The sequence below is a fragment of the Hyperolius riggenbachi genome, chromosome 3 (assembly GCF_040937935.1).
Source record: "Hyperolius riggenbachi isolate aHypRig1 chromosome 3, aHypRig1.pri, whole genome shotgun sequence".
Taxonomy (NCBI): Eukaryota; Metazoa; Chordata; class Amphibia; order Anura; family Hyperoliidae; genus Hyperolius; species Hyperolius riggenbachi.
The window spans coordinates 208,599,166-208,626,886 of record NC_090648.1 but is presented as its reverse complement, the minus strand read 5'-3'; the positions used below and the strand labels follow the sequence as shown (position 1 = coordinate 208,626,886).

At 43.3% G+C, this 27,721-nt stretch overlaps 1 protein-coding gene across 1 annotated transcript in view; it reads right to left on the bottom strand.

Annotated features, from left to right (window-relative positions):
- Positions 1–468: 468 nt before the first annotated feature.
- Positions 469–27,721, bottom strand: part of LOC137561289 (DNA ligase 1-like) — a 75,827-nt gene continuing 48,574 nt past the window's right edge. The window contains exons 4-7 of the mRNA XM_068272551.1: positions 26,246–26,300; positions 6,819–6,921; positions 4,423–4,664; positions 469–1,904 (exon numbers count right to left, since the gene is read on the bottom strand). Of these exons, the coding sequence (XP_068128652.1) occupies positions 1,147–1,904; positions 4,423–4,664; positions 6,819–6,921; positions 26,246–26,300 (1,158 nt within the window). The 3' untranslated portion in view covers positions 469–1,146. The remainder of the gene's footprint in view (positions 1,905–4,422; positions 4,665–6,818; positions 6,922–26,245; positions 26,301–27,721) is intronic.

Genomic DNA, 27,721 nt, shown 5'->3' with positions numbered 1-27,721 from the left:
AGTGTATATAACACTGTAATTACTGTGCGCATAGAAGGAGCCCGGGCAAAGCATCTTTGAATCTGCAGCCGGGCTCCCCATTGGTCCGCTGTCTGAACCAATAAAATGGCTCAGACAGCGGACCAATGGGGAGCCCGGCTGCAGATTCAAAGATGCTTTGCCCGGGCTCCCTCTATGCGCACAGTAATTACAGTGTTATATACACTGTAATTACACGACGGATTTTGCGGCGAGAAGCGGCGGGTGATCGGCGGCGGTACGTATGACGGGGAACCTTTGCAGAGCTGCGCGGGGTCTCTAAACTGTGCGGCGACCCGACGGGGAGCTCTGGGGGTCTCCGTATTAAAGGAGACCCCCAGATGCTGCGGCGACGACGTGCATTATCTAGTTTAGACCTGCTTTTTGCAGGTCTAAGCTAACGCTCATGTCTGCCGGGAAGCATCGCTTCCCGGAGACATGGTAAGGATAATTGGATTCCGTGGTAAGAACTCACTGGGCGATTATATCGCCCAAGCGAGTTCTTTTCCGCCTGGGGGGGGGTCTAAAGTTTAATTAGATTAGGCGATGCCCCTATCGCCTAGGTTAAGAACTCGCCAGTGCTTAGCGCTGGCGAGTTCAGCAATAGAATATGGCCCAAAGTCTTTACGTATTAAAGAAAGCCACTAGTCGGTCAGACATTCATCAAGCAAGAGCACACAATGTAAGTAAAGTAAATATCACATAAAGTACTTTTAAAACACAGGAAAATACACATACGGTAGTACAAAAATAGTCCTTTTACTGAACATTTATTTTAAGTGGAAATATATTGATTCTTCTTATGTTGTTTTGTAGGATTCACCCTTATAAAAATTTGCATGCATTTTGCGAAATGTACGAAAAAAGTGTTTGCTGCACATCTAATGAAAGTCAATGGAGAAATGTACGTCTACTAAAATTTCCATGTTTGAATTTTTGCACACGAGGAAAAAAAAAATCATACTTCTTGCAGCATAAAGTTGCATCTCGCATATGAATTCCCATTGATTTTCATTGGCTGCAGTAAAAAAAATTGCATGCAAAAATTCACATACGAACGTATGTGAAAAAAAAAACGGTCAGTTTTATGTCATGATGAGTGTTAATACATTTTTGAGGAGTTTTTCATTAAAAATCAGACAAATTTTCAAGGACTGATACTTTTTCATTTTTCTTATCTGTCTTTGGCATGCTTGCTTCATGTTCTTCGTTGTGTTCTTCAGTTTCTCTATCTTTATCTTTCCTTCTTGGACTGTAAACCTCTTTTTGTGAACCCTGTGCACCCGCTTTCTTTTTATCGTCTTTAGTTTTTTGTGTGACCTCTTTTCTGGCTGAAGTTTCCAGAGGTTTATCTTCTGATAATATAACGTTTAGTTTTCTCTCTTTTACGTCTTCTTGTGTTGGAGCAATTAGCTCTTTGCTTATAGCTGTGTTGTTGACATCAGTCATCTTTGCACTTTCATTCTTCTGTGCGTTTCCTTCATCATTATGCATTGAATAAGTTCCATTTGCAACTTTACTGTGATTACTTTTGTTTAAGTCCAAAGTCATATTTAAATATGGCACCTGTTTTTCCTTGATCAATTCGCTGCTTAGGTTTTGAGGCTTGGAAATGTTTAACTGTGATTTTTCATTGAAATCGTCTTTAGAGAGGATGTCATCATAGTTTTGTATATCTACAGCCAAGTCATCTAGAAGGCTAGACAAGGTATCCTCAGTTGGACTGGTCATATTCTTCTCTGCCGTGTCATTTTCATGGGATTCTTTTTCTGATACTTCAGGTGTTTCTCCTCTATATGAGGCATTTCCTTGACCTGTAGTTATTTTTGATTTTGGTTTGAAAATGTTTTCACTGAGCTTAGCAGTCAAATCTTTTTCTGTGCCATCTAAAATTATAAAATAAATAAAATAACTGATTTTTTTTAGAATTTATCTGCATATTTTCAAGTACTACAAAAGGTTGTTAAATTAAAGCACAATTGATTGAAAGAGGCTCCCTATGCTGACCATATCTTTGTAGTTTGGCACTGTTATTTGGCCTGAGGAAGCGGGCTCAGACCCGTGAAACGCGTTGCCTGTGCTACTAATAAAATCTCTTGTTTCCATCAAGGATTTTTGGTTCTTTGAGGTAAGCCACCTCAAAATATTTTGTTGATTTTATACTCATTTTAAGTGCTTTTATAAACCACCAGGGCGCCTCTTTCAATCAATTGTGCATTCCATACCCCCATACCTTATGGTCTGAGGGGTTGAGACAGAATACACGTGGGTAACCACGGTAGAAATCTGTCTCCCTTCCTTTTCCAAGGAGAGCGACCACATCCAGATCCCTAGGGGTCACCCCGAGTGGAGTCGGGTTCATTGTCTCCACCTGCTTCCTGTGGTCGGTTGCCCCACTGCAACCCACCTTTGTAAGTAGTCTTGTTTCCATTCTCTTTATCCAATTTTTCTTTGACATATTACACTATTGGGCTCCCGTCCTTGTCTCCTGTGTTTTTTTCCCCAGAGGGTGCACAGACACCCACACCCCACCACGTGTTAAATTAAAGGCTATACTTGAATTAATTGAGTATTCACTATTGTGAATGGTTAGCAGACATCTTATAAAAGCACAATAAATACGTAAGAGGCGCTATGTATGAGTATACTCAGCAGCATGCCTTTAAAGAGAAACCGTAACCAAGAATTGAACCTTATCCCAGACAGTAGCTGATACCCCATTTTACATGAGAAATCTATTCCTTTTCACAAATGGATCATCAGGGGGCTCTGTATGGCTGATATTGTGGTGAAACCCCTCCCACAGGAGACTGTGAGGACCATTTTCCTGGCAGTTTCCATGTCTGTGAACCTCATTGCATTGTGGGAAATGGCTGTTTACAGCTGTTTCCAACCGCCAAAAAAGCAAGCAGCAGGTACTTCCACTTACATCACCTGCCAGCAGTAAAAATGTCACCATGTGATAAATGTCAGAATGTAAATCAAGGAGAGAAATGGCTTTTACAATGGGCAAACATTGACTAAATCATTTATACATAATTATTGTAAAAATGAAGCACTTTTTAATTACATAATTTTCACTGGAGTTCCTCTTTAAAGCAGTATCAATGTGATGCAAATTCAGGCTCAGTAAACACTTTCTTCAGAATCAACCCAAATCAGTTTCTATACCAAACTGGACAATGGGTGTATGGTTTTATAGGCATCTATTGAACAGTTGTAATACCTGCCTAAAAAAACCCTTAGAAACAAACCCAATGGAAGTAATCATACAGTAATTATACTGACTTTTGCTGCTTGTATGGTTTTTGTATACCTGGAGTGAGGTTAAGAGTGCTCCCTTACTTTTTTTTTGAACATCATTTTTAATCTTAAATTGGGCATACCCGTATTTTTTCAGACAATAAAGCATTCTGGAATATAAGAAGCCCCAAGGTTTAGAGGCCAAAAATCTGGAGGATGAAACATGGAACCTGGTGTGCCTGTAAAGCAGGGGCATCGTATGGACCCCTGTATAATTTAAAAGGTAAGCACACTAATCAACAGCATGTAATTATAGAACTCAACAAGGGTGCTTGGTCTTATAAGACGGCACCTGCCCTAAGGTCAACAAACTTAAAAAAGGATCAGCACACCAAATTGCAATGAAAAATGTGTTTTTACAAAAAATGACTAGAACACAGATTACATAGACGAAATAGTAACAGATATAGCTCTGAACAACTCAGGCAAATACAGCAAGGTTCAAACAGTGATAGCTCTGCTAATAGAAACAAAAAAAGCTTCAATGCATCAGTACATCGGCAGAAATGCAAAACAGCAGCAGAAAGTGGCAACAGTCTTTAGCAGAGCATAATCACATAGGAAGTGTATTACCCCGACATCGCCGTTTCAGGCAGCGGTCCTTCATCACAGGGCATGGGGAGAATGGCTCAGTGGCTTACAGGGAGCCATCCTCTCCATACCCTCTGACTTTGTGCAAGACCTTTGCATGTAACTATGGTTGTCAAAAATTACCCTTTTAATATAATGCACTTTTGAGATGTAAAGTTACTCTGTATGTTAGTATCTTAAAGGGAACCTAAACCGAGAAGGATGTGGATTTTTCCTTTTAAAATAATACCAGTTGCCTGACTTCCCTGCTGATTCTGTGTCTCTAATACTTTTAGCCACAGCCCCTGAACAAGCATGCAGATCAGATGCTCTGACTGAAGTCAGACTGGATTAGCTGCATGCTTGTTTCAGGTGTGTGATGCTGCCGCTGCTGCAGCCAAAGGTCAGCAGGACTGACAGGCAACTGGTATTGTTTAAAAGGAAACATCCATATCACTCTCAGTTAAGGTTCCCTTCAATTATTCAGCAACAAATGAACTTTCATTTAAGACATAGTCACTAAGCTCCTACCTGACTGTGAATGTGTGCGCTTTGTAGTATTTTGCATCGCACCAGGCTTCTGAGTACTTGTTAAAGACTCTTCGGGAATTTGTTCCGGAGAAACTTTTTCGGATCTATTTGTTTTGGAAAATGCTTGCTTCGTCTCTGCATTCACCAACATATCCTTTTCTTTGACGAGTGGCAGTAGTTTTTCTAATTTTCCCTTTCTACATAATTGGCTGAGCATATTAATGACGTTCATACACTGAGTCCTGCAGAGAAAATTGAAAATTAGTTATCGGGAAATACTGAAGAATGCATCAAAATGAAAGAAAAAGTACATTTACATACAGGCTTGTGTATATTAAAAGGATACTGGCAAATCCTCTAAGCCCCCCCCCCCCCACCTTGTCAATCCTACAGTCTCAGTACTTACTAAGTCAAAGGAAAAAAATCTGGGGGTTGCCAAGGTAGCATTATAATCACAAATCCAATACTGTGGCCCTTATTTAATTCCCTTTTTCTCCTAGGTGATATTTTCACACTTTATCAATAAAATCCTTTTAAGCCACCAGCAAGCAAGAAACTACTCACAATAATTTGGACAGTACTTTCTTACCAACTTGCTGGTTATGCCCATCGCTGCCACCCTCATCTGGAGGTAGTGGGAACCGTCAAACACAGAAACATTGTAATTAAGCTAAAACTGTAACAGATCCATAAGAAGGATATTATGTATACGTTTCTCAAGGCCCATCTCATCCAGGAAGTCATCGACTTACAGTTGTATACAGTTGTATAGCGAAGGGGGGGGGGGGGGGGGGCATTAGATACCAGGGAACAGTATAAGGGAGGGAGGTTGCCACTGGACATCAAGGTTGGTCTGTGATTTGGTCCCAGTTTTCAATTTCGGCTCTCTATGTAGTTGAGTTTGACACCTGATCAACCCCCCACGACACCTAACCCTTACTGACCAATCCCCCGCCAATGCCTAACCTTAACCAACACCCCGCCTCCACCGATTCCTAACCCAAACCGACCCCCCGCCGCAATATCCACCGATACCGATGCCTAACACTAATCTACTACTACTACTACTACAATCCATGTCCACACTTTCCAGTGATCTGAGATGGGGGAGAACACCTCTAAAATTCAGAAGAAAGCACAGAAGAGGTTGTTTTTTCTGCTCCAGTTGAAAAAGTTTGAAATTCCATGGGAGCTGCTCACCAGCTTTTACTCGGCTAATGTCGATGTCGAATCTATTGTCTGGTATTCTGGGGCCACCCTCAGTGAAAAGTATAAGGTTAATAGAGTAATCAATGCTACAGAGAGGATCATAGGTTCGCCCCTGCCACCTCTTGACCTCCTGCACTCTGCCAAAATGAGGACGAGGACCTTTAGGATTTTGCAATACCCCCCACCCAGGCAGTCGATTCTTCAAGCTTCTTCCATTGAGATGTTGTTACAGAGCCATCCCCTCCAAGACCAACAAGCTCAAAAACTCCTTCTGTCCCCAGGCTGTGCAACTACTGAACTCCAGCCCCTCCTGCTAGGCAGTGACACCCTAGTCCCTCGAACCAGGGACTAGGGTGACACTGCCTAGCAGGAGGGGCTGGAGTTCAGTAGTCGCACACCGATCTTTTGATCATGCCCTGCTTGTCCCTGGTCATAGAACCACTCATCAAACACTATGTTCCCATCACTATCCCTAGCAATCCATCCCCCCGAATGCATGTTTCCCAAGTCTATAGTTGATTGTACTAATGTATTGTATGTGATGTAATATAATGTAATATTCTAAGTAATGCAATGTCTAAATAATGTCTATACTGCTGCTATTGCCATGTGCACCACAAGTAATTCTGGGTATGCTACTTGGCGTACTTGGCAAATTAACACGATTCTGATTCTTATGATTCTGGTGTTGATACACCCACCGACTTTACCGCTCAGTACGCTAATTAGCAGGTGCAGACAGCCCATCCCGTTATTTATTGGACAATTATCAAAGCACTATTAATGCTGCTAGAAAGTGCCACAGTGTTAACCAGCCCTTAGAGCCAGAGGATCGGCAGAACAGCCAACCAAGTAACATTTTTAAAAGAGAATGAAGATCTCATCCTTCATATCCCTCCTACTTCAGGCTTCAGTTTAACGCTTACATTTGTCTGATTCACTTTGGGCTGAATATGACTGCTGTAGGATGCTGCAATGTCCACCATATTATTTCTTTTTGTCCATAAAGAATTCTTGTATTTGTAAAATAATCTGATATGGAAGCGAATGGAATAAACAAAGTAATTTTTCAAGTTAGAATGAACCGTTGTTACTCTTTTAGAGGTGTTGGCTAAATGCAGTTCTGTAATGGAAATGTTCATTCATTCTGTCAATAGGCGTTTTTGAAATTTCGCTTCCCAACTTACGACTGTGTAGAAAATTTTTCCAGAAGTTTTGACTGATTTCTTTCCAGCTGTTCCAGTACTGAGTGAATACCGTCATAGCGTGATTTCAAATTTTCATATTGATCTGTAACGATAACATTTATAGAATTTGATTATAAAACGAACACTGGGGCCCACATACAATTCACTTTTTCTCCTAGTTGACATTTTTACACTTATCAATAAAATGCCTTTTAAGCCACCTGCAAGCAAGAATATTCTCAGAGTAAGCTTGATAGTACTTTTCCACCTAATATACTTTTTGGTACTTTTTTTTATTACAGAGTGCTGAAAAGGTATTTTTAACCGAAGATGAAAAATTATCTGCTAGGAAAAAACTTGGGAGAAAAAAAATAAAAAGAAAGTATTTTTCTGTAATTATAATAATAATAAAAAGAGATGTATACATCTCCAGATGTATGCTACACCACAGCGCTGTCATGAAGGACTCATAGCTACAGTAAAGGCCCATACCCACTACTTCCGAACGGTGTTTCATGATTAACAATTTTTCCATGATATTGTGCAACATTATTTAACGAAAATTCGTTAAAAGATGTTTCACGGCGCACACCCCATTGCGGCGATTGTTCATTTTTGAACAAATGCCATGTTGGATTAAATCGTGGACGATCACTCCGATCGTTTTCGGTCCTGAAAGGCATCAGCTCGGCGAGCAAGATTGGGGCACAGATAGAGATTTTTTGATGTCATACTTTACTACTCACAAAGGTATGACAGATATCACTTTTGTTTAGTGAAACTAACTTTATGGAGTTAGAGGACATATGACTAAAAGGAATAAATATCAGTGTTAGACTAAATATGAGTGTTGTCAGTCGGATTTTCTTTTTTTGTCTAGAGATATCCTTTAAACTTAGAACACTAGAATTGAGAGGCATATGGAGGCTGCCATATTTATTTCCATTAAAATAATGCCAGTTGCCTGGTCATCCTGTTGATCCCTTTGGTTGTAGTAGTATCTGATTTACACATCTGAAACACTCATGCAGCTAATCCCCTCAGACTTCTGTCAAAAACATCTGCTCTGCATGCTTGTTCAGGGTCTATGGCTAAAAGTATTAGACACAGATGATCAGCATATGGCAGTCTCCATATCACTCTCACTTCAGGGGCCATATGCAATTACCTTTTTCTCCTGAGTTTTCTCCTAGGAGATATTTTTCATCTTCTCTTTAAACTACATTTTCAGCATTTTACCATTTAAAAAGTACCCCCAAACTTAGTGAAAAAGTGCTGTAAGATGTATTCTTAGTATTTTATTGCTTGCTGGTGGCTTCAAAGACATTTTATGACAAGTTCTGAAAATATCACCTAGGAGAAAACTTAGGAGAAAAGGTTAATTGCATCTGGCCCCAGGTGTCCTTTGAGATTATTTAAAACAAGTTCCAGGACATTGTAGATTTCTTCATTTTTTTCACTTCTGGTACCAGATTGAGATGCTCCCATGACCCAGGTGTAGGCTACAATCTTATGAACAATAGCACACACATTTATTACCTCCTTAGCTGTAATCAAGAGTCAGGCTTGGGATGGAAATCCGCAGCTCAGAGTGGTAATCCCGAGCCTGAGTGTGTTATATGCAGGAGCTGCTGCAAATTTCTCAGTGGTATGCTTTTTTTCTTGTTTTTAGGGTCTAAAAGCCCCCAAATCTAGAAATAAATCACAACGCCAGTCGCCAGGAAGGTTAAAATGCCATCCAGGTTTGCTGGATGGAATATGATATCCCCACAAAAGATGCTTGTAAATCTCTAGAGATTCCTTTGTAAATCAGGGCCACTATGCGTTGAGTACATTTGTCTCATTGGGCTTGATTCACAAAAGACAACTGTTAGCACGGCCGTTTTCGCGCAAATTCTCGCATTTGCGCGTGATTGTGAATTTTCGAGCGCAATTAATTATTTCCGTGCAAAATTGTTATTGTTTTCACGCGAAAGTTCGCATTTGTGCGTGAAAACGATAACGATTTCCCGTGAAAATTTGCGTTTGCGTGCGAAAACTATTGTGTGCGAAAATTGCGTGAAAACGGCCGTGCTAACAGTTAGCACTCTTTTGTGAATCAAGTCCATTTTCTTTTACTTAACCATTTCAGCCCATGGGTTGTTTTCACCTTATGGACTAGAGGAATTTTCACCTTGGTTTTTTTGCCACCAATTAGGCTTTCTTTGGGTGGTACATTATGCTAAGAATTATTTTATTCTAAATGCATTTTTATGGGAATAATTTAAAAAAATGGGAAAAAAAATTATTATTTCTCAGTTTTCGGTCATTGTAGTTTTAAAATAAAATGTTCTTCTGTTGATAAAAGCCACACATTTCATTTGCCCATTTGTACCGATAATTGCAAAGTCAAAATGATATCCCTTGTGCAATGTATGAGGACAATATTTTATTTCAAAATAAAGGTGAATTTTTTTTCAGTTTTACATCCATCAGTAATCACATGCCCATAATTTAATAATAATATACTCTCTTGGCATACATATTAAAAAATTGTTAGTCCCTAATGTATGTAGGTGTAATTTTACTATTTGGCCACAAGATGTCCTTCACGCATTATTTCCTATAAGTGCACAATAAGTACGCTTGATAGGAAGTAATGCGTAACTGTGTTATTCGGAAGTGACGCAGGCATCTCAAAGTTCCCATTCATTAATCTTACGATTGGCGGCGGGAGCGGCGGAAACGAGCAAGCCGGAGGCAGAGTGGTGGCACCAATTGAGAATGATCACTGTTTTTGAACAGAAGCAGTGATCATTCTTGGCGGACATGCACGGATTGGCTCAGGGGGCTTCTGTCCCCTGCCACCAATCCCCACTGACGCCGGGACCATCACGATCACGGGGTTCTGCCCGCACGAATGCACGCACAGCCCTACAGACTGTACAGACATGAGCCTCACGGTCCTGCTACTGCAGCAGCACCAGCGGGGGATGTGAGGCTCACGTCTGTGTGGCAGTAATGGTTAAACGACCACTATTGCACAAAAATACAAAATGCATGTGTAAAATATGTGTAAAATATACATTTGTTCCAGAGTAAAATGCACTATGAATATTTTTTTCCTATCTCGCTGTCATGTATTATTATTCAGGGCTTTCTTTATTTTCAAAAAGACGTACTGAATGACAGTTGCTCAGTGCAACTGCCAAAAAACCATGAAAGCAAGTAGGAGGCTGGCCAGCCGGAATCCTTGTAGATACTTTCCATGAAGTGCTTTTGTAAAGAATAAAAGATAACATCGAGAATCTCCTATGAGGAGATAGACTAGTCCAAAACATGATCTATATTTTTACTGCCCATTGTAAGTGACAGCAGTATAGGAGAAAAGCAATTTATTGTGCATTTTACTCAGGGAGGAATGTGCATCTTATAAACATGTATTATAAATTTTACAATTTTTTATGACAGTGGTCCTTTAAGCGTTGGTATATTATGATGCTGTTAAAAATCCATTTGTGGGTTTCAAGCACAAATGAAGCAGCTGTGTAAATACGCAGATGGGTCAGACAGGACAGGCTTTCAGACTTTAGACATAATTTGCTCTTAAGCACAAGCACACTAGCACAGTTACTAGAATAGAAACAAATGGTATCCATCAAGAAAACTGTCTGCTTGGAGTCTGCTTATGCTGTAGCTCCAGCACTGCAGTCCTGTACTGTGCAATGTATGACCATTTACTGTAATTTTTAAATGAATGACCATTTACAGCATTTCTGAAGCTTTATTAGGGTGATGCACGAGATAAACAGGCACTGTGCACTCCTCTCCAAATCCTGACAACATCCATATGTCTAAAATGTAATTTTGCTGGCAAGATGAACTTGACATGAAATAATTTGATGGCATTGGGTTAGAGGAGACATTAGTAAAACTAATAGGGTTGTACAGCTATCAAATATGTCATATTTCATTACCAAGATATAGACCAGCTCCATGCATTTATTAAATCCAGTCTCTCTTCTGAGATTTGCAATCATGCTGCACAAAGGAGGCTGGACAATAGCCAACCTACACTCACCATGGCTGGATGAGGCACACATTTATCACAGTACAGGCATCACGTAGACTAAGGTTGAATTTCACCCAAGGAGATCAAAATCAGCTACGGCCAACTTGTTGGATAAAGAAAGCCTCAAGTGCTGTCACCGAAATCAGCAGAGAATAGCATGTTTTGTGCAAAGTTCGCCACCACTAGTCCCGTCATTTTGACCCAGACATGGTTTGGATTCCAGCATCTATAAATAGGTACCATTTTAAGTGATCAGCAGGATCCATAAACTTGGTCACTCCCAGAGTGCACCTCAAAACCTTTGAAGCCAGAGCTTTCTGCCTTTGGAACTTCCTACCACACCCAATAAAGACAGCCCCAAGCCTGAAGATATTCAAATCCAGACTGAAAAGCCACCTGTCTAGCCTGGCATTTGTTGATGTAGAATTATTCCTACAACCAACCAATAACTGGTCTGAGCCTTGCTTAAGGTGCCCATACACTGACTGCCGATAGACAGCAGATTTGATCACTGTGATCGAATCTGCTGTGAAATTGATGCGCAAGCGCTGACCGATCGACAAATTTCCGTCCGAAATCGATCGATCCCATCAATCTGTCCATGCGGAAAATTTCGCTCGATCACCGGTGGGTCGGCAGTGCGTCGATAGCGGTGTTCGAATGTCCGACAACCGACGCTAGTGGTAATACATTACCTGTTCCGCCGACGCGTGTCCCTGCTGTCCCTTCTCCGCGCTGGGCTCCGGCTGGCTTCACTTACTTCCTGTCAGGGGAAGTGTGAACAGTAGAGCGCCCTCTACTGTTTAAACTTCTCCCGACAGGAAGTAAAGTGAAGCCGGAGCCCAGAGCGGAGGAGAGACAGCTGAGACCGGGGCACTCGCGCCGGCCGGATCAGGTAATGTATGCTGGGGAGGCGGCAGCCGCAGCTCCACAGATTGTGAATCGATTTCATAGTGAAATTGATTCTAAATCTGTTTTGATATGTCCCATAGGTAGTATGGCAGCCAAAAGATCCCTCTGTGATCAGATTAGATCCCAGAGGGATCTATCTGCTGGTCAATCTGGTGGCAATCGACCAGTGTATGGCTGCCTTTAGGCACTTTGAGTCCTACGGGAGAAAAGCGTTTTGTAAATGTTTTGTTGTTGCTGGTTCAGGCTCTTCACACAATGTTTTCACAAGAAAACAGAGTATTTGGACAGATGTCCAATCTGTCTGTCTTCAAATGAATCGGTTGATGATCTTATCTCTGCAATTTCCCTACATAGACCATCAGCTAGGCTATACTGAAGAACCTTGCCTATTCACTAGTGCATTCATGTGCACAGCTCTTCCCTTTCCCTTACTGGTAATAGGTAATAGCAATGCTTTGCTGAGCCAAGTGTTCCTGCATAGCAGAGCTAGCAATTCTGGTACCCTGAACTGGATGGGATGTGGCCTGCCATTTAAAAAAAAATATATTTATATTGCATAACTTAAAATTGATTTCATTTGGTTAAAAAATAAAACAATTGTCTCAAAAACTGAGAGCTGCATGTTACAATACCAAAGAAGGTGCCCTTAGAATTGGATGTGCACTATGATCAACAAAAAAAGGTTTGTTTGTACAGACCTGATTGCATATACTTATCACACACAAGTGTGATTATGACTGTAAGGATGTATGGACGGCTCTCTCTCCTACTGTATCTCGGAATTGCTATATTCAATGACTGACACATTTATGTGTGTTTAGCACAAGATGTGCTACAACTGTATTTTGATCCATATTCCCCTAGTTAGTCCATGCAACTTGTTTATAAAATATTTAGCTGTACAGTGGAAGTTGTTGACATTATATAAATTAATAATAATATTAATGGTCATATGTTACATCCGGTCATATGTAGACAAGTTTCATTTATTTTAAGTTCCTATATGCCTGACATGGCTGTTTGGAATTATGATATAGAAATGTCACTTCACTTTTTGCATAATTCATTTGACAATTCACATTAAAAATGAAACAAAGCATGAAAAACTCTTTTTCTGCACTCAGCTGCCCACGCAGTAACTGAATCAAAGAACACTATTAGCTGAACAAAATCATACGTACGTAAGCATATGTCATTTGAAGTGCATTGACTATTTTACAGCTTTTTTCTACATCTGCCCTCCTCCCTCAGCACAATTATAAGGTGCATAGAGCTAACTGGGGATTAAAACAAAACTGATGCTCACAAGGTTTCCTAATGGTTCATGATTTATATGGGTGCTGCCACAGAACCCAGCTTAAAGGGAACCTAAACTGAGAGGGATATGGATGTTTCCTTGAAAACAATACCAGTTGCTTGGCAGTCCTGCTGATCTCTCTAGCTGCAGCAGTGGCTGAATCACACACCTGAAACAAGCATGCAGCTAATCCAGTATGACTTTAAGAGAACCCGAGGTGGGATTTAATTATGTTAGTGGGGCACAGAGGCTGGTTGTGCACACTAACACCAGCCTCTGTTGCCCCTTGGTGTGCCTCCAGGACCCCCCTGCGCGCCGCTATACCCCCGCAGTGCTGGCGACACACAGCGTGTCGCCAGCACAATGTTTACCTATGCGCTGTCTGTCAGCGACGCTCCCCCGCCCCCTCCGTATCGGCGCTACCCGCCCGCGTCACTTCCCTCCAATCAGCGGGAGGGAAGGGACACGGCGGGTAGCGCCGATACGGAGGAGGCGGGGGAGCGTCGCTGACAGACAGCGCATAGGTAAACATTGTGCTGCCGACACGCTGTGTGTCGCCAGCACTGCGGGGGTATAGCGGCGCGCAGGGGGGTCCTGGAGGCACACCAAGGGGCAACAGAGGCTGGTGTTAGTGTGCACAACCAGCCTCTGTGCCCCACTAACATAATTAAATCCCACCTCGGGTTCTCTTTCAGTCAGAACACCTGATCTGCACGCTTGTTTAGGGGCTGTGGCTAAAAGTATTAGAGACACAGGATAAGCAGGAGAGTCAGGCAACTGGTATTATTTTAAAAGGAAAAATTCATATCCTTCTCAGTTTAGGTTCCCTTTAAGTTTGTTGCACAGCAGTGTGAGGTGCTTCATTTATGCACTGGCATTCAGCTACTCTAAGCTGCCACTTGGTTATTGTATAGCTGAGTTCCAGCTGTCAGTTGGTAAATCTTTTGGGTGTGCAGTCTTCTATACCCTGGCTTAAGCTGGCCACTAACGGTCCAATTTCTAGCGAAAAATCGTTCGAGCGATCAGAAATTCTGATCGGATGAAAAATCGTTCACTACACCATCAACTAACCAATCATTGCTTCCTATCTATCCCGACCACCAAGAAAATCCAAATTTTCGTTCGATGAAAATTCATTCGGGCGACATTTTTTTCACTCGTTCATAATCGATTGTGTCCACCAATGGAGATTATTTACAACCAATCCGATCAGAATTTCTGATCGCTCGAACGATTTTTCACTAGAAATTGGACCGTTAGTGGCCAGCTTAATAGATACATGGAATTAATAAGCACCAGTATTTGGCTATTATTATATGCCATAAGTGTGTATGAAACCATCGTGCAGCCAATATATAATCAATGCGATGCCAGAGGCTTATTCCTGGTGAATGACTTCACCCATATGTATGCAAACTAGTGGTATGAGCCAGCACTTCTTTTTCAATATTACAACTTTATTGCTTCAAAAAGCAATGCATTATGAAGTAGCCCCTCCGCCTAAGCACATCTGTGCAAACGAGTGTATAGAGGTGATTTCACCCATCCAGACTGCCTCCTTTGTGAATTTTGCAGGAACAACTTTACATTGCAAACTTGGGCATGGTGCCTCGATAAAGAAGCCGCGTGTAGCCTTGAACCGTTTGCCTATAGTTGTCTTTTGAAGCATTAAGGTTTAAATATTGAAGAGGAATTACCTGTTGTTACCACTAGTGTTACCACTAAGCCTATAGGCTTAGCCCAGCAACCATATTATCCGAAGATATAGAGGACTCTGGTTTTGACTCACTGAGCATGGAAAGTGCAAAGTTTGGAAAAAGCAAAGTTTGGATATCCAGCTTGGCTAACCCTGGATTTGTTTTCTCTTATGTAATTCTGTGAGAAGATGGCACTAGCGTATAAAAATATCGCTTGCACAGTTTGGAAGGAAGGCTTAAGCTTTGATTTTTCTTGCACTTGGGGATCTTTGTAAATATCTTTTGACTGTGGGGATGTTGACACAAGCATGCCTCGAGTTTCCACTGGAGGTCAAGAAAATGGTGACCTTCCCGTTTAACTAATAAACATGCTCTAATCCTGAATGTATGTCATGTTTTGCTTAGGAGTAAATCAAAATATTTTTATGATGGGTGAAAGAAGTCAGAAAAGCATGGTTCTTCATTAGATGCCAAGAAAATACTGACCCCATCACTTTCTTATCTGTTCTTTGTGGATTTTACAGTCATAATACTCATGTGACTGGAATGTCATCAGGGAGCTCCCAAGGGAAAAAAGGTATGGGAGTCAAATAAGGAGGTATCAGTCTGACCCTAATCAATTCACCTCCCGTTTTACTTTCCAGCTTGTGTTTTCCACCCTGGGGCCACCAGTCATTGAGCGTTAAATCAACTTGTTGAGTTCAGGAAAAGGAGTATGGCACAGGACTGGCATAGGATAAATCAGTATGTACACAGAGATACAGATGACAGATAACTATACAACACTGCACATGGCTACATTTTCCAGTAGAAACTATGCATTAAATTGCCACTGTTGGAGAGGACCCTGCTGGGTGGGATACTTTGTAATTTGCTGATTTGAATCATTTACCACTGTGCATATGTGTGAGTGTAATTAAACATTGGGTCATAATGTGTTTAATACATAAAAACACACGCATATGGATGAGGATGACCTGTCTACCAGCTGTGTAATGGGAAGATCTTTCTGTGGTGTAGACTGGTGGATGGGGAATGAGGCCCTAAATTGTTTTGTGCCTTCAGGCTCCTGAGTGCTATGTGCAAAACGTTTTGCATTGCCAATTCTCACACGTTTACTATCATAAGTATTAAAAATGTTACCCTGACTTCAACACTTATCTTAAATTACATGTTGTATTGTCATTTGCTACCATTTTTAATTATTGCGCTCCCATTTTTGTCTAAAATGTGTAATTTAATGTGTTTATTTGCAGGAGGGCTTATACGGTTTGTAGGGGTGCATCTTATTTGGGCACGGTGAGAGCCGCAATGACGGCTCTCACCACTGCCGCTAAACTCCGAGGCGGCGTTAAATCAGAATCAGAATCAAGTTTAATGGCCAAGTACAGGGGTTGTACCTGGAATTATTTTTGGCACAGACAGGCTCGAGTAGTACAAAAGACAAATTTTGCAGATATGCAGTATTGTACAGTATTGTATACAGATATACAGTATTGAAGACAAACAGATACACAGTAAGTAGAGTAATTCAAGTAAGGAGAGCAGTAGAGTAGTTTAAGTGACTCTAGACTAGTTGGGGTGGTGTAACATGGGTGAGCTAACTACCCGGGTGTAAGCGCTGGAGCACGGGAGTGCGATGTGGAGGGTACATTGAGGAGATCAATGGCTTGGGGAAAGAAGGTGTTCCTGTGTCTAGTGGTCCTGGTGGGTAAAGACCTGTAGCGGCGGCCTAAAGGGAGAAGACTGAAGTAGTGGTTGCCAGGGTGGGTGGGGTCGCCTGCTATCCTCGCAGCCCCTGAGCGCAGTCTGGACGAGTAGAGAAGGTTGAGTGGTGGGAGGAGAGTACCGATGATCCTTTCTGCAGACTTTATGACTCTTTGTAGCTTGTACCTGTCCCTCGCAGAGGCCCCTGCATGCCACACGATGATGGAAGAGCCAAGTATTGACTCAATGGCAGCAGAGTAGAAGCAGGTCATAATGTCTTGCGACATTCCATTCTTTTTTAGCTGTCGTAGGAAAAACAGGCGTTGTTGCGCTTTCTTCTGGATCATTGTGGTGTTTTCCTCCCACCTTAGGTTGCTGGATATGGTGGTGCCTAGGAAACGCGCGTGCGGGACCCTGGCAACCTCAGTGCCTTCGATGTGGACCGGGAGGAGTTCGGAACGGCCTTTCCTGAAGTCAATGATCAGTTCTGCAGTTTTGGCTGTGTTCAGTACAAGCTTGTTTGCCTTGCACCAGTTGCAGATATTCGTAATCTGTTGGTGATAGGCTCGTTCATCGCTCTCATCTATAAGACCAAGGATGGTGGTGTCATCTGCAAACTTGATGACCTGGACCGAGTTGCTTGTTGAGGTGCAGAAGTTTGTGTACAGCGAGAACAGCATTGGGGACAGGACACAGCCCTGGGGGGCACCCGTGTTGGTGATTCGCATCTGCGAGGAGAAGGTGCCCAGCTTGACTGTCTGAGTCCTGTTTGTGAGAAAGTCCTTCAGCCAGCTACAGAGGCTGGGATGCACATTGAGGAGAACTAGTCTGTCGAAGAGAATGTCGGGTCTGATAGTATTGAAGGCGGAGCTGAAGTCCAAGAGGAGGATCCTGGCATAGGTATTTGGTCTGTCTAGGTGGCTCAGAACGTGCTCCAGGCTGATATTGATGGCATCCTCCACGGACCTGTTGGCCCTGTAGGCAAACTGGTAAGGATCCATCAGATTCTTGGTGGTGTGTTTCAGGTGGGAGAGGACCAGCCTCTCGAAGACCTTCATGATGTTTGATGTCAGTGCGACAGGTCTGAAGTTGTTTAGGTCAGTGGCGCCTGGTTTATTTGGGATGGGGATGATTGTGGAGATTTTTGGGCAAGAGGGAACCCTGTGTTCCTTTAACCACTTCCCGACCGCCTAACGCACAGAGGCGGCCGGGAAGTGGAGCCCTGAAGGACCGGCTCACCCACAGAGGCGGCGGTCCTTCTAAGGGCATGGGCGGAGCGATCGCGTCATCCGTGACGCGATCCTCCGCCGGCGCCTGTCACCGCTCACTCGCCGCAACATCCCGCCGGCTATACGGAAGCGCCGGCGGGATGTTAACCCCGCGATCGCCGCATACAAAGTGTATAATACACTTTGTAATGTTTACAAAGTGTATTATATAGGCTGCCTCCTGCCCTGGTGGTCCCAGTGTCCGAGGGACCACCAGGGCAGGCTGCAGCCACCCTAGCCTGCACCCAAGCACACTGATTTCTCCCCCCCCTGCCCCAGATCGCCCACAGCACCCATCCGAACCCCCCCCAGCCCACCCCCCAGACCCCTGTTTGCACCCAATCACCCCCCTAATCACCCATCAATCACTCCCTGTCACTATCTGTCAACGCTATTTTTTTTTATCCCCCCCCCCTGCTCCCTGCCCCCTCCTGATCACCCCCCACCCCTCAGATTCTCCCCAGACCCCCCCCCCCCCTGTTTACTGTATGCATCTATCCCCCTGATCACCTGTCAATCACCTGTCAATCACCCGTCAATCACCCGTCAATCACCCCCTGTCACTGCCCCCATCAATCAGCCCCTAACCTGCCCCTTGCGGGCAATCTGATCACCCCCCCAGACCAATAGATCGCCCACAGATCCGACATCAGATCACCTCCCAAATCCATTGTTTACATCTATTCTCTCCTCTAAACACCCACTAATTACCCATCAATCACCCATCAATCACCCCCTATCACCACCTGTCACTTTTACCTATCAGATCAGACCCTAATCTGCCCCTTGCGGGCACCCAATCACCCGCCCACACGCTCAGATTGCCCTCTGACCCCCCCCCCATATCAATTCACCAGTGCATTAATTACATCTGTTCTTCCCTGTAATAACCCACTGATCACCTGTCAATCACCTGCCAATCACCTATCACCCATCAATCACCCCCTGTCACTGCCACCCATCAATCAGCCCCTAACCTGCCCCTTGCGGGCAATCTGATCACCCACCCACACCATTAAATCGCCCGCAAACCCGCCGTCAGATTACCTCCCAAATGTATCGTTTACATCTGTTATCTTCTCTAAACACCCACTAATTACCCATCAATCACCCATCAATCACCCCCTATCACCACCTGTCACTGTTACCTATCAGATCAGACCCTAATCTGCCCCTTGCGGGCACCCAATCACCCGCCCACACGCTCAGATTGCCCTCAGACCCCCCCCTTATCAATTCGCCAGTGCATTAATTACATCTGTCCTTCCCTGTAATAACCCACTGATCACCTGTCAATCACCTGCCAATCACCTATCACCCATCAATCACCCCCTGTCACTGCCACCCAACAATCAGCCCCTAACCTGCCCCTTGCGGGCAATCTGATCACCCACCCACACCAATAGATCGCCCGCAGATCCGACATCAGATCACCACCCAAGCGCAGCGTTTACATCTATTCTCTCCTCTAAACACCCACTAATTACCCATCAATCACTCCCTATCACCACCTGTCACTGTTACCTATCAGATCAGACCCTAATCTGCCCCTTGCGGGCACCCAATCACCCGCCTACACGCTCAGATTGCCCTCAGACCCCCCTTTATCAATTCGCCAGTGCAATATTTACATCTGTCCTTCCCTGTAATAACCCACTGATCACCTGTCAATCACCTGCCAATCACCTATCACCCATCAATCACCCCCTGTCACTGCCACCCAACAATCAGCCCCTAACCTGCCCCTTGCGGGCAAACTGATCACCCACCCACACCAATAGATCGCCCGCAGATCTGACATCAGATCACCACCCAAGCGCAGTGTTTCCATCTATTCTCTCCTCTAAACACCCACTAATTACCCATCAATCACCCATCAATCACCCCCTATCACCACCTGTCACTGTTACCCATCAGATCAGACCCTAATCTGCCCCTTGCGGGCACCCAATCGCCCGCCTACACGCTCAGATTGCCCTCAGACCCCCCCTTATCAATTCGCCAGTGCAATATTTACATCTGTTCTCCCCTGTAATAACCCACTGATAACCTGTCAATCACCTATCAATTACCCATCAACCACCCCCTGTCACTGCCACCCATCAATCACCCCCTGTCACTGCCACCCATCAATCACCCGCTGTCACTGCCACCCATCAATCAGCCCCTAACCTGCCCCTTGCGGGCAAACTGATCACCCACCCACACCAATAGATCGCCCGCAGATCCGACATCAGATCACCACCCAAGCGCAGTGTTTCCATCTATTATCTACCCTAAACACCCACTAATTACCCATCAATCACCCCCTGTCACTGCTACCTATCAGATTAGACCCCTATCTGCCCCTAGGGCACTCAATCACCCGCCCACACCCTCAGAATGCCCTCAGACCCCAGCCCTGATCACCTCGCCAGTGCATTGCTTGCATCTATTCCCCCCTCTAATCACACCTTGAGACACCCATCAATCACCTCCTGTCACCCCCTAGCACACCTACCCATCAGATCAGGCCCCAATTTGCCCCGTGTGGGCTCCTGATCACTCGGCCAAACCCTCAGGCCCCCTTCCGATCACCTCCCCAGTGCATTGATTGCATCTATTTTCCCCTCTAACCACCCCCTGAGACACCCATCAATAACCTCCTGTCACCCCTCTAGCACTCCTATCCATCAGATCAGGCCCAATACAACCTGTCATCTAAAAGGCCACCCTGCTTATGACCGGTTCCACAAAATTCGCCCCCTCATAGACCACCTGTCATCAAAATTTGCAGATGCTTATACCCCTGAACAGTCATTTTGAGACATTTGGTTTCCAGACTACTCACGGTTTTGGGCCTGTAAAATGCCAGGGCGGTATAGGAACCCCACAAGTGACCCCATTTTAGAAAAAAAGACACCCCAAGGTATTCTGTTAGGTGTATGACGAGTTCATAGAAGATTTTATTTTTTGTCAAAAGTTAGCGGAAATTAATTTTTATTGGTTTTTTTTCACAAAGTGTCATTTTTCACTAACTTGTGACAAAAAATAAAATCTTCTATGAACTCGCCATACACCTAACGGAATACCTTGGGGTGTCTTCTTTCTAAAATGGGGTCACTTGTGGGGTTCCTATACTGCCCTGGCATTTTAGGGGCCCTAAACCGCGAGGAGTAGTCTAGAAAACAAATGCTTCAAAATGACCTGTGAATAGGACGTTGGGCCCCTTAGCGCACCTAGGCTGCAAAAAAGTGTCACACATGTGGTACCGCCGTACTCAGGAAAAGTAGTATAATGTGTTTTAGGGTGTATTTTTACACATACCCATGCTGGGTGGGAGAAATTTCTATGTAAATGGACAATTGTGTGTAAAAAAATCAAACAATTGTCATTTACAGAGATATTTCTCCCACTTAGCATGGGTATGTGTAAAAATACACCACAAAACGCATTATACTACTTCTCCTGAGTACAGCGGTACCACATGTGTGGCACTTTTTTACACCCTAAGTACGCTAAGGGGCCCAAAGTCCAATGAGTACCTTTAGGATTTCACAGGTCATTTTGCGACATTTGGTTTCAAGACTACTCCTCACGGTTTAGGGCCCCTAAAATGCCAGGGCAGTATAGGAACCCCACAAATGACCCCATTCTAGAAAGAAGACACCCAAAGGTATTCCGTACGGAGTATGGTGAGTTCATAGAAGATTTTATTTTTTGTCACAAGTTAGCGGAAAATGACACTTTGTGAAAAAAAACTATTAAAATCAATTTCCGCTAACTTGTGACAAAAAAATAAAAACTTCTATGAACTCACCATACTCCTAACGGAATACCTTGGGGTGTCTTCTTTCTAAAATGGGGTCATTAGTGGGGTTCCTATACTGTCCTGGCATTTTAGGAGCCCTAAACCGTGAGGAGTAGTCTTGAAACAAAAATGACCTGTGAAATCCTAAAGGTACTCATTGGACTTTGGGCCCCTTAGTGCAGTTAGGGTGCAAAAAAGTGCCACACATGTGGTATCGCCGTACTCGGGAGAAGTAGTACAATGTGTTTTGGGGTGTATTTTTACACATACCCATGCTGGGTGGGAGAAATACCTCTGTAAATGACAATCTTTTGATTTTTTTACACACAATTGTCCATTTACAGAGGTATTTCTCCCACCCAGCATGGATATGTGTAAAAATACACCCCAAAACACATTGTACTACTTCTCCCGAGTATGGCGATACCACATGTGTGGCACTTTTTTGCACCCTAACTGCGCTAAAGGGCCCAAAGTCCAATAAGTACCTTTAGGATTTCACAGGTCATTTTGAGAAATTTCGTTTCAAGACTACTCCTCACGGTTTAGGGCCCCTAAAATGCCAGGGCAGTATAGGAACCCCACAAATGACCCCATTTTAGAAAGAAGACACCCCAAGGTATTCCGTTAGGAGTATTGTGAGTTCATAGAAGATTTTATTTTTTGTCAAAAGTTAGCGGAAATTGATTTTAATTGTGTTTTTTCACAAAGTGTCATTTTCCGCTAACTTTTGACAAAAAATAAAATCTTCTATGAACTCACCATACTCCTAACGGAATACCTTGGGGTGTCTTCTTTCTAAAATGGGGTCATTTGTGGGGTTCCTATACTGCCCTGGCATTTTAGGGGCCCTAAACCGTGAGGAGTAGTCTTGAAACGAAATTTCTCAAAATGACCTGTGAAATCCTAAAGGTACTCATTGGACTTTGGGCCCTTTAGCGCAGTTAGGGTGCACACATGTGGTATCGCCGTACTCAGGAGAAGTAGTATAATGTCTTTTGTGGTGTATTTTTACACATACCCATGCTGAGTGGGAGAAATATCTCTGTAAATGGACAATTATGTGTAAAAAAAATTAACAAATTGTCATTTACAGAGATATTTCTCCCACCCAGCATGGGTATGTGTAAAAATACACCCCAAAACACATTATACTACTTCTCCTGAGTACGGCAATACCACATGTGTGGCACTTTTTTGCAGCCTAACTGCGCTAAGGGGTCCAAAGTCCAATGAGCACCTTTAGGCTTTACAGGGGTGCTTACAATTTAGCACCCCCCAAAATGTCAGGACAGTAAACACACCCCACAAATGATCCCATTTTGGAAAGTAGACCCTTTAAGGTATTCAGAGAGGGGCATGGTGAGTCCGTGGCAGATTTCATTTTTTTTTGTCGCAAGTTAGAAGAAATGGAAACTTTTTTTTTTTTTTTTTCTCACAAAGTGTCATTTTCCGCTTACTTGTGACAAAAAATAATATCTTCTATGAACTCACTATGCATCTCAGTGAATACTTTGGGATGTCTTCTTTCCAAAATGGGGTCATTTGGGGGGTATTTATACTATCCTGGAATTCTAGCCCCTCATGAAACATGACAGGGGGTCAGAAAAGTCAGAGATGCTTGAAAATGGGAAAATTCACTTTTTGCACCATAGTTTGTAAACGCTATAAACTTTTACCCAAACCAATAAATATACACTGAATGGGTTTTTTTTTTAATCAAAAACATGTTTGTCCACATTTTTCGCGCTGCATGTATACAGAAATTTTACTTTATTTGAAAAATGTCAGCACAGAAAGTTAAAAAAATCATTTTTTTGCCAAAATTCATGTCTTTTTTGATGAATATAATAAAAAGTAAAAATCGCAGGAGCAATCAAATAGCACCAAAAGAAAGCTTTATTAGTGACAAGAAAAGGAGCCAAAATTCATTTAGGTGGTAGGTTGTATGAGCGAGCAATAAACCGTGAAAGCTGCAGTGGTCTGAATGGAAAAAAAGTGGCCGGTCCTTAAGGGGTAGAAAGCCCTAGGTCCTCAAGTGGTTAAGGATTGTGAGAACAGGGAAGTGAGGACTGGGGCCAGTTGGTCTGCACAGGTTTTTAGGCAGAGGTTTGACACACCATCTGGGCCCGAAGCTTTCCTGGGATTGAGTAGCTTAAGGTGTCTAAGAACCTCGGCCTCTGAGACCATCACTGTGGCTGGAGGGCCTGGGCTAGTATAAGCCTGAGAGGCGTGACCAGTGGCACCTGGTCATAGGGTACATCTTCTTGGTTGTCTTCAAATACTATTCCCCCTCCGCGTTGTCGCAACTCGGAGGGAGATGTAATTCGGGGTCTGGCAGCCGCCGGAGCCCCAAATTACTGCTACGTGCCCCGGGCAGCATAGCATTGCTGCTTTGGGGCGCCCAGTTTCGGAGCTCGGCTCTCAGAGCCGCGCGCCGAAATCAGCTGATCCGGGTTTGTAGATCTGTTTCAATGGAATGAGGGAAATTAATGAAATGACCACTGCAAATGAAAACAAACTGTGAAATATAAATTTATCAATCTTCTAAATTTGCTGACAAAAGACCACTCACTTTTGTCTACTTGTATATCATATGAGTTTACTCTGTGCCCTATTTCTACTTAAGAGGTGAATGAGCACATATATCAAGACAGGATTTTTAGCTACAGAAGCTTTATTTCACATGATAAGATAATATCTGGACACTGTAATTACTAACTTACTAGGGACCCTTAGCCCGATTCATAACGGGCCCTAGGTCCGTCACCTGTCAGTGCGCATGTGCGCACACACGCCCGCTCGGCGTGCACGCAATCGCCTGGCTGGCCCCTGACTGTCCTGCTCCTGTCCGAGCAAAGGCTGTCCCTGCGGCACATGCGCAGTAGTGCAGAAGCAGGGACACACACATGGACATGGGTCGCAGAGACACAAATGTTTTATTACGTAGGATTTGTTTATATACACAGGGTCGGACTGGGACACTGGGGGCCCACCAAAGAAATTTCAACCTGGGGCCCACACATCCCATGATTGCAGTGAAAAAAGGGCGTGACCATGCACCAGAAGGTGGGCGTGGTCATGATGTATTATGGACAGGGCCAAATGTACATGATCTTAGCAGCATTGTAATTCAGAGACACTGCTGCCCAGCAAAACTTTGCATAGAGTCCCCTCCTTCAATATAAAGTTATGTCCTACTTTGCAGAGGTTGCGACCGCAGAGGTTACAGAGGTTGCGACCGCATCGGGGCCCTTGGGCCAAATGGTCCCCGAAGGGCCCTCCCTCAACTGCAGTATTACCTCTCTATTGATCCTGTGCTCATAATAACCACTTCTATAGATACTTTGAACAGTGGTAATCATTAACAAGCTATTTCCCATCCTTTTCTTGCACCTCTGACACTGTAGTTGCCATTAGCAGGTTTTGGTGCGCCGTATCAATTGTTATGTATAGAGTGCTTGGGGGACCCCATTGTAAAATTTGCATCGAGGCCTACAGCTCCTAAGCTACGCCACTGCTCTCAGCATGAGGGATTACAGCACTGAGAAGAGAATTTTTGTGCTGCAGGCAGCAATTGGAGCTCTGTCAGACAAGGAGATGGGGCCCACCAGAGACCTGGAGGCGGGGCCCACCGAGGGAAAGAACTGTACTACTGTGGCCCAGTCCGACAGCACGTTTAAAAACAGGCTCTAGGTCTGTGTCGGGAACCCTCCCCTCCCCTGTGACTGCCGCCACCGCCGCACAGTCAGCGCGCATGCTCGCGTCCGCCGCACGCACAAGCCCAGCGTCCGGCCCCCTCGACCCTCCTGCTCCCTGTCCCAAGGCTCTCCGTGCGGCACGCAGTAGAGCAAGGCACGGACACACACAGGAACGCAGAGACACAGGGATTAATATAGAGGATTTCAATCTGTGCCTAGAGAAAAGCTCCCACATTGAGGGTGCCATGTGTGGTAGAACCAAGACCCATTCCCCCCCTCCCCTCCCTACTCGAGTGGAGGCTAACTCATGTTCTCCACCCACCCTATGGTTGTATACCTCTAGGGCAACCCCATTTTTTTAAGTATCCATTATCTTCTTCAGCATTTGTTTTAACTACAGTGTTACAGAGTAACAGGTAGTCCTCAGTTAACAAACAACATAGGGACTGTAGGTTCGTTCTTAACCTGAATCTGTTCTTAAGTCGGAACAATGTGCTATCTCTGTCCCCTGTACCTCATCTGTGCCCCCCTATGCCTCCAGTGTCCCCCTCTGTGTCACCTCTGCCCTCTGTACCTGCTTATGCTAGTTTAAAAGCCATTTTTTCTTTGAATTTTTTAAAATCGATTTTCTCAAAAACTACAAGTCCAATCTGATTTTTTTTTTTACTTGTTCTCGTGGAAACACTGAACCCATGCCGTTCATATTGGCTGGTCATTCCTAAGTCGGACATTTGTAAGTCGGGGACTACCTGTACAGCTTCAGTGTGAGCTTATTTAGTCTATGTAACATAGCATTCTGATCACCAACAGCAGACCTACCCCTGCTTAGCAGACAGCTCACATGTTCAATGTCTGTGGGTTTGCTTTCATCTAAAACCACCATCCCACAAGCACACATAGCTGTACACCCTGCATAGAATCAATATGCTGTGCTACAGATTACTGTTATTTGTTCATCATTACCTAAACAGTTTCCTTAAAATGTTTATATTACATAGTCTTACCTTTTAAATCTGCAATTGCATCATCTTTCAAGGTTATAGCATCCTCAAGTTCTTCCTGTGTGGTTGATAAATATATACATTTATTAAATAAAGCACACTTTGAACACATAAATGACTGTGACTTAAATGTTACTTTTCATCAATACTGAAATTTGTACCTATTTAGGTGGAAGAAAAAATACATTTTGGTAACAGCTCAGTTTATGAAAATAACATATAGGACAAATATTTTAGAGTGCAGGGTTTCATTTTTAACCAGTAGGTGTTAGTATTTTAACTGCTACCTTGTATGGATAACCTATAATCAAGCTCTGTAAATTGCTGAATGGCAGATCATGGGCAGATTTATGTAAAAAAAACAACAACAAAAAACAGGAGGCAAATAACAAGGGGAGATGGCTATAAAATCAGAGGTAGTCATGCAGGCAAGAAATTATGCATGGAAATACCTTTAAATACTACAGTTATGTGTATCTTTTTTCACTTGCGGTGCTCTGCCTCTCCCAGCTTCCTGCAAACCAATATGAGGGCCTGCATTGGCCACTGAAACACACTGATCAGTGTGTCAGCAGGGCTGATCTGCTGGGAGCAGTAATGTATCTACTAATCTCTTGGCACCATGGAATTTGGTCCTTTCCCCCCCTCAATCCCGCCTTCACCACCAATTCTGCTCCCCATCTCTTTCTGCCGAAGACAATCTAGAGACAACCAGGACTGATGAAACCGGCACACTGCTGGGAGCAGTCACATAGCTTCAGATCTCTTAGCCCCAGTGTGGAATTTGGACCTTTTCCCTCACCCCCACCATTCTGCTCTCCATCTCTATCTGACATAGCTCACCCCTTAAATAAAAAGATACAGGATCTCAATAATTCACATTAACCTCCTCCTCCTTTAAAATAATCCATGTTACCATAATTAAAACCTATGTATTTTATTTGCCCGTATGTCTCGGTTATGTCACCATTTAAATTTTGTCCCTATCACAATGTATGGCGCCAATATTTTATTTGGAAATAAAGGTGCATTTTTTCCGTTTTGCGTCCATCACTATTTACAAGCTTATAATTTTAAAAATGTTTGTAGTATACCCCCTTCAAATGCATATTTTAAAATTTCAGACCCTCAGGTAACTATTTATGTATTTTTTTTTATTTATTTTTTTTTATTGTAATTTTTTTTTTTACCATTAAAAATTTTATTTGGGTAATATTTTGGTGTGGGACATAAACAGTTAATTTTTAACCACTTCAGCCTACAACTTCGAAAATCTTATGCATCCAAGCAATGTTCACCTCCCATTCATTCGCTAATAACTTTATCACTACTTATCAAAATTAATTGATCTATATCTCGTTTTTTCCGCCACTAATTAGGCTTTCTTTAGGTAGTACATTTTGCTAAGAGCCACTTTACTGTAAATACATTTTAACAGGAAGATTAAGATAGAAATGGAAAAAAAAACATTATTTCTCA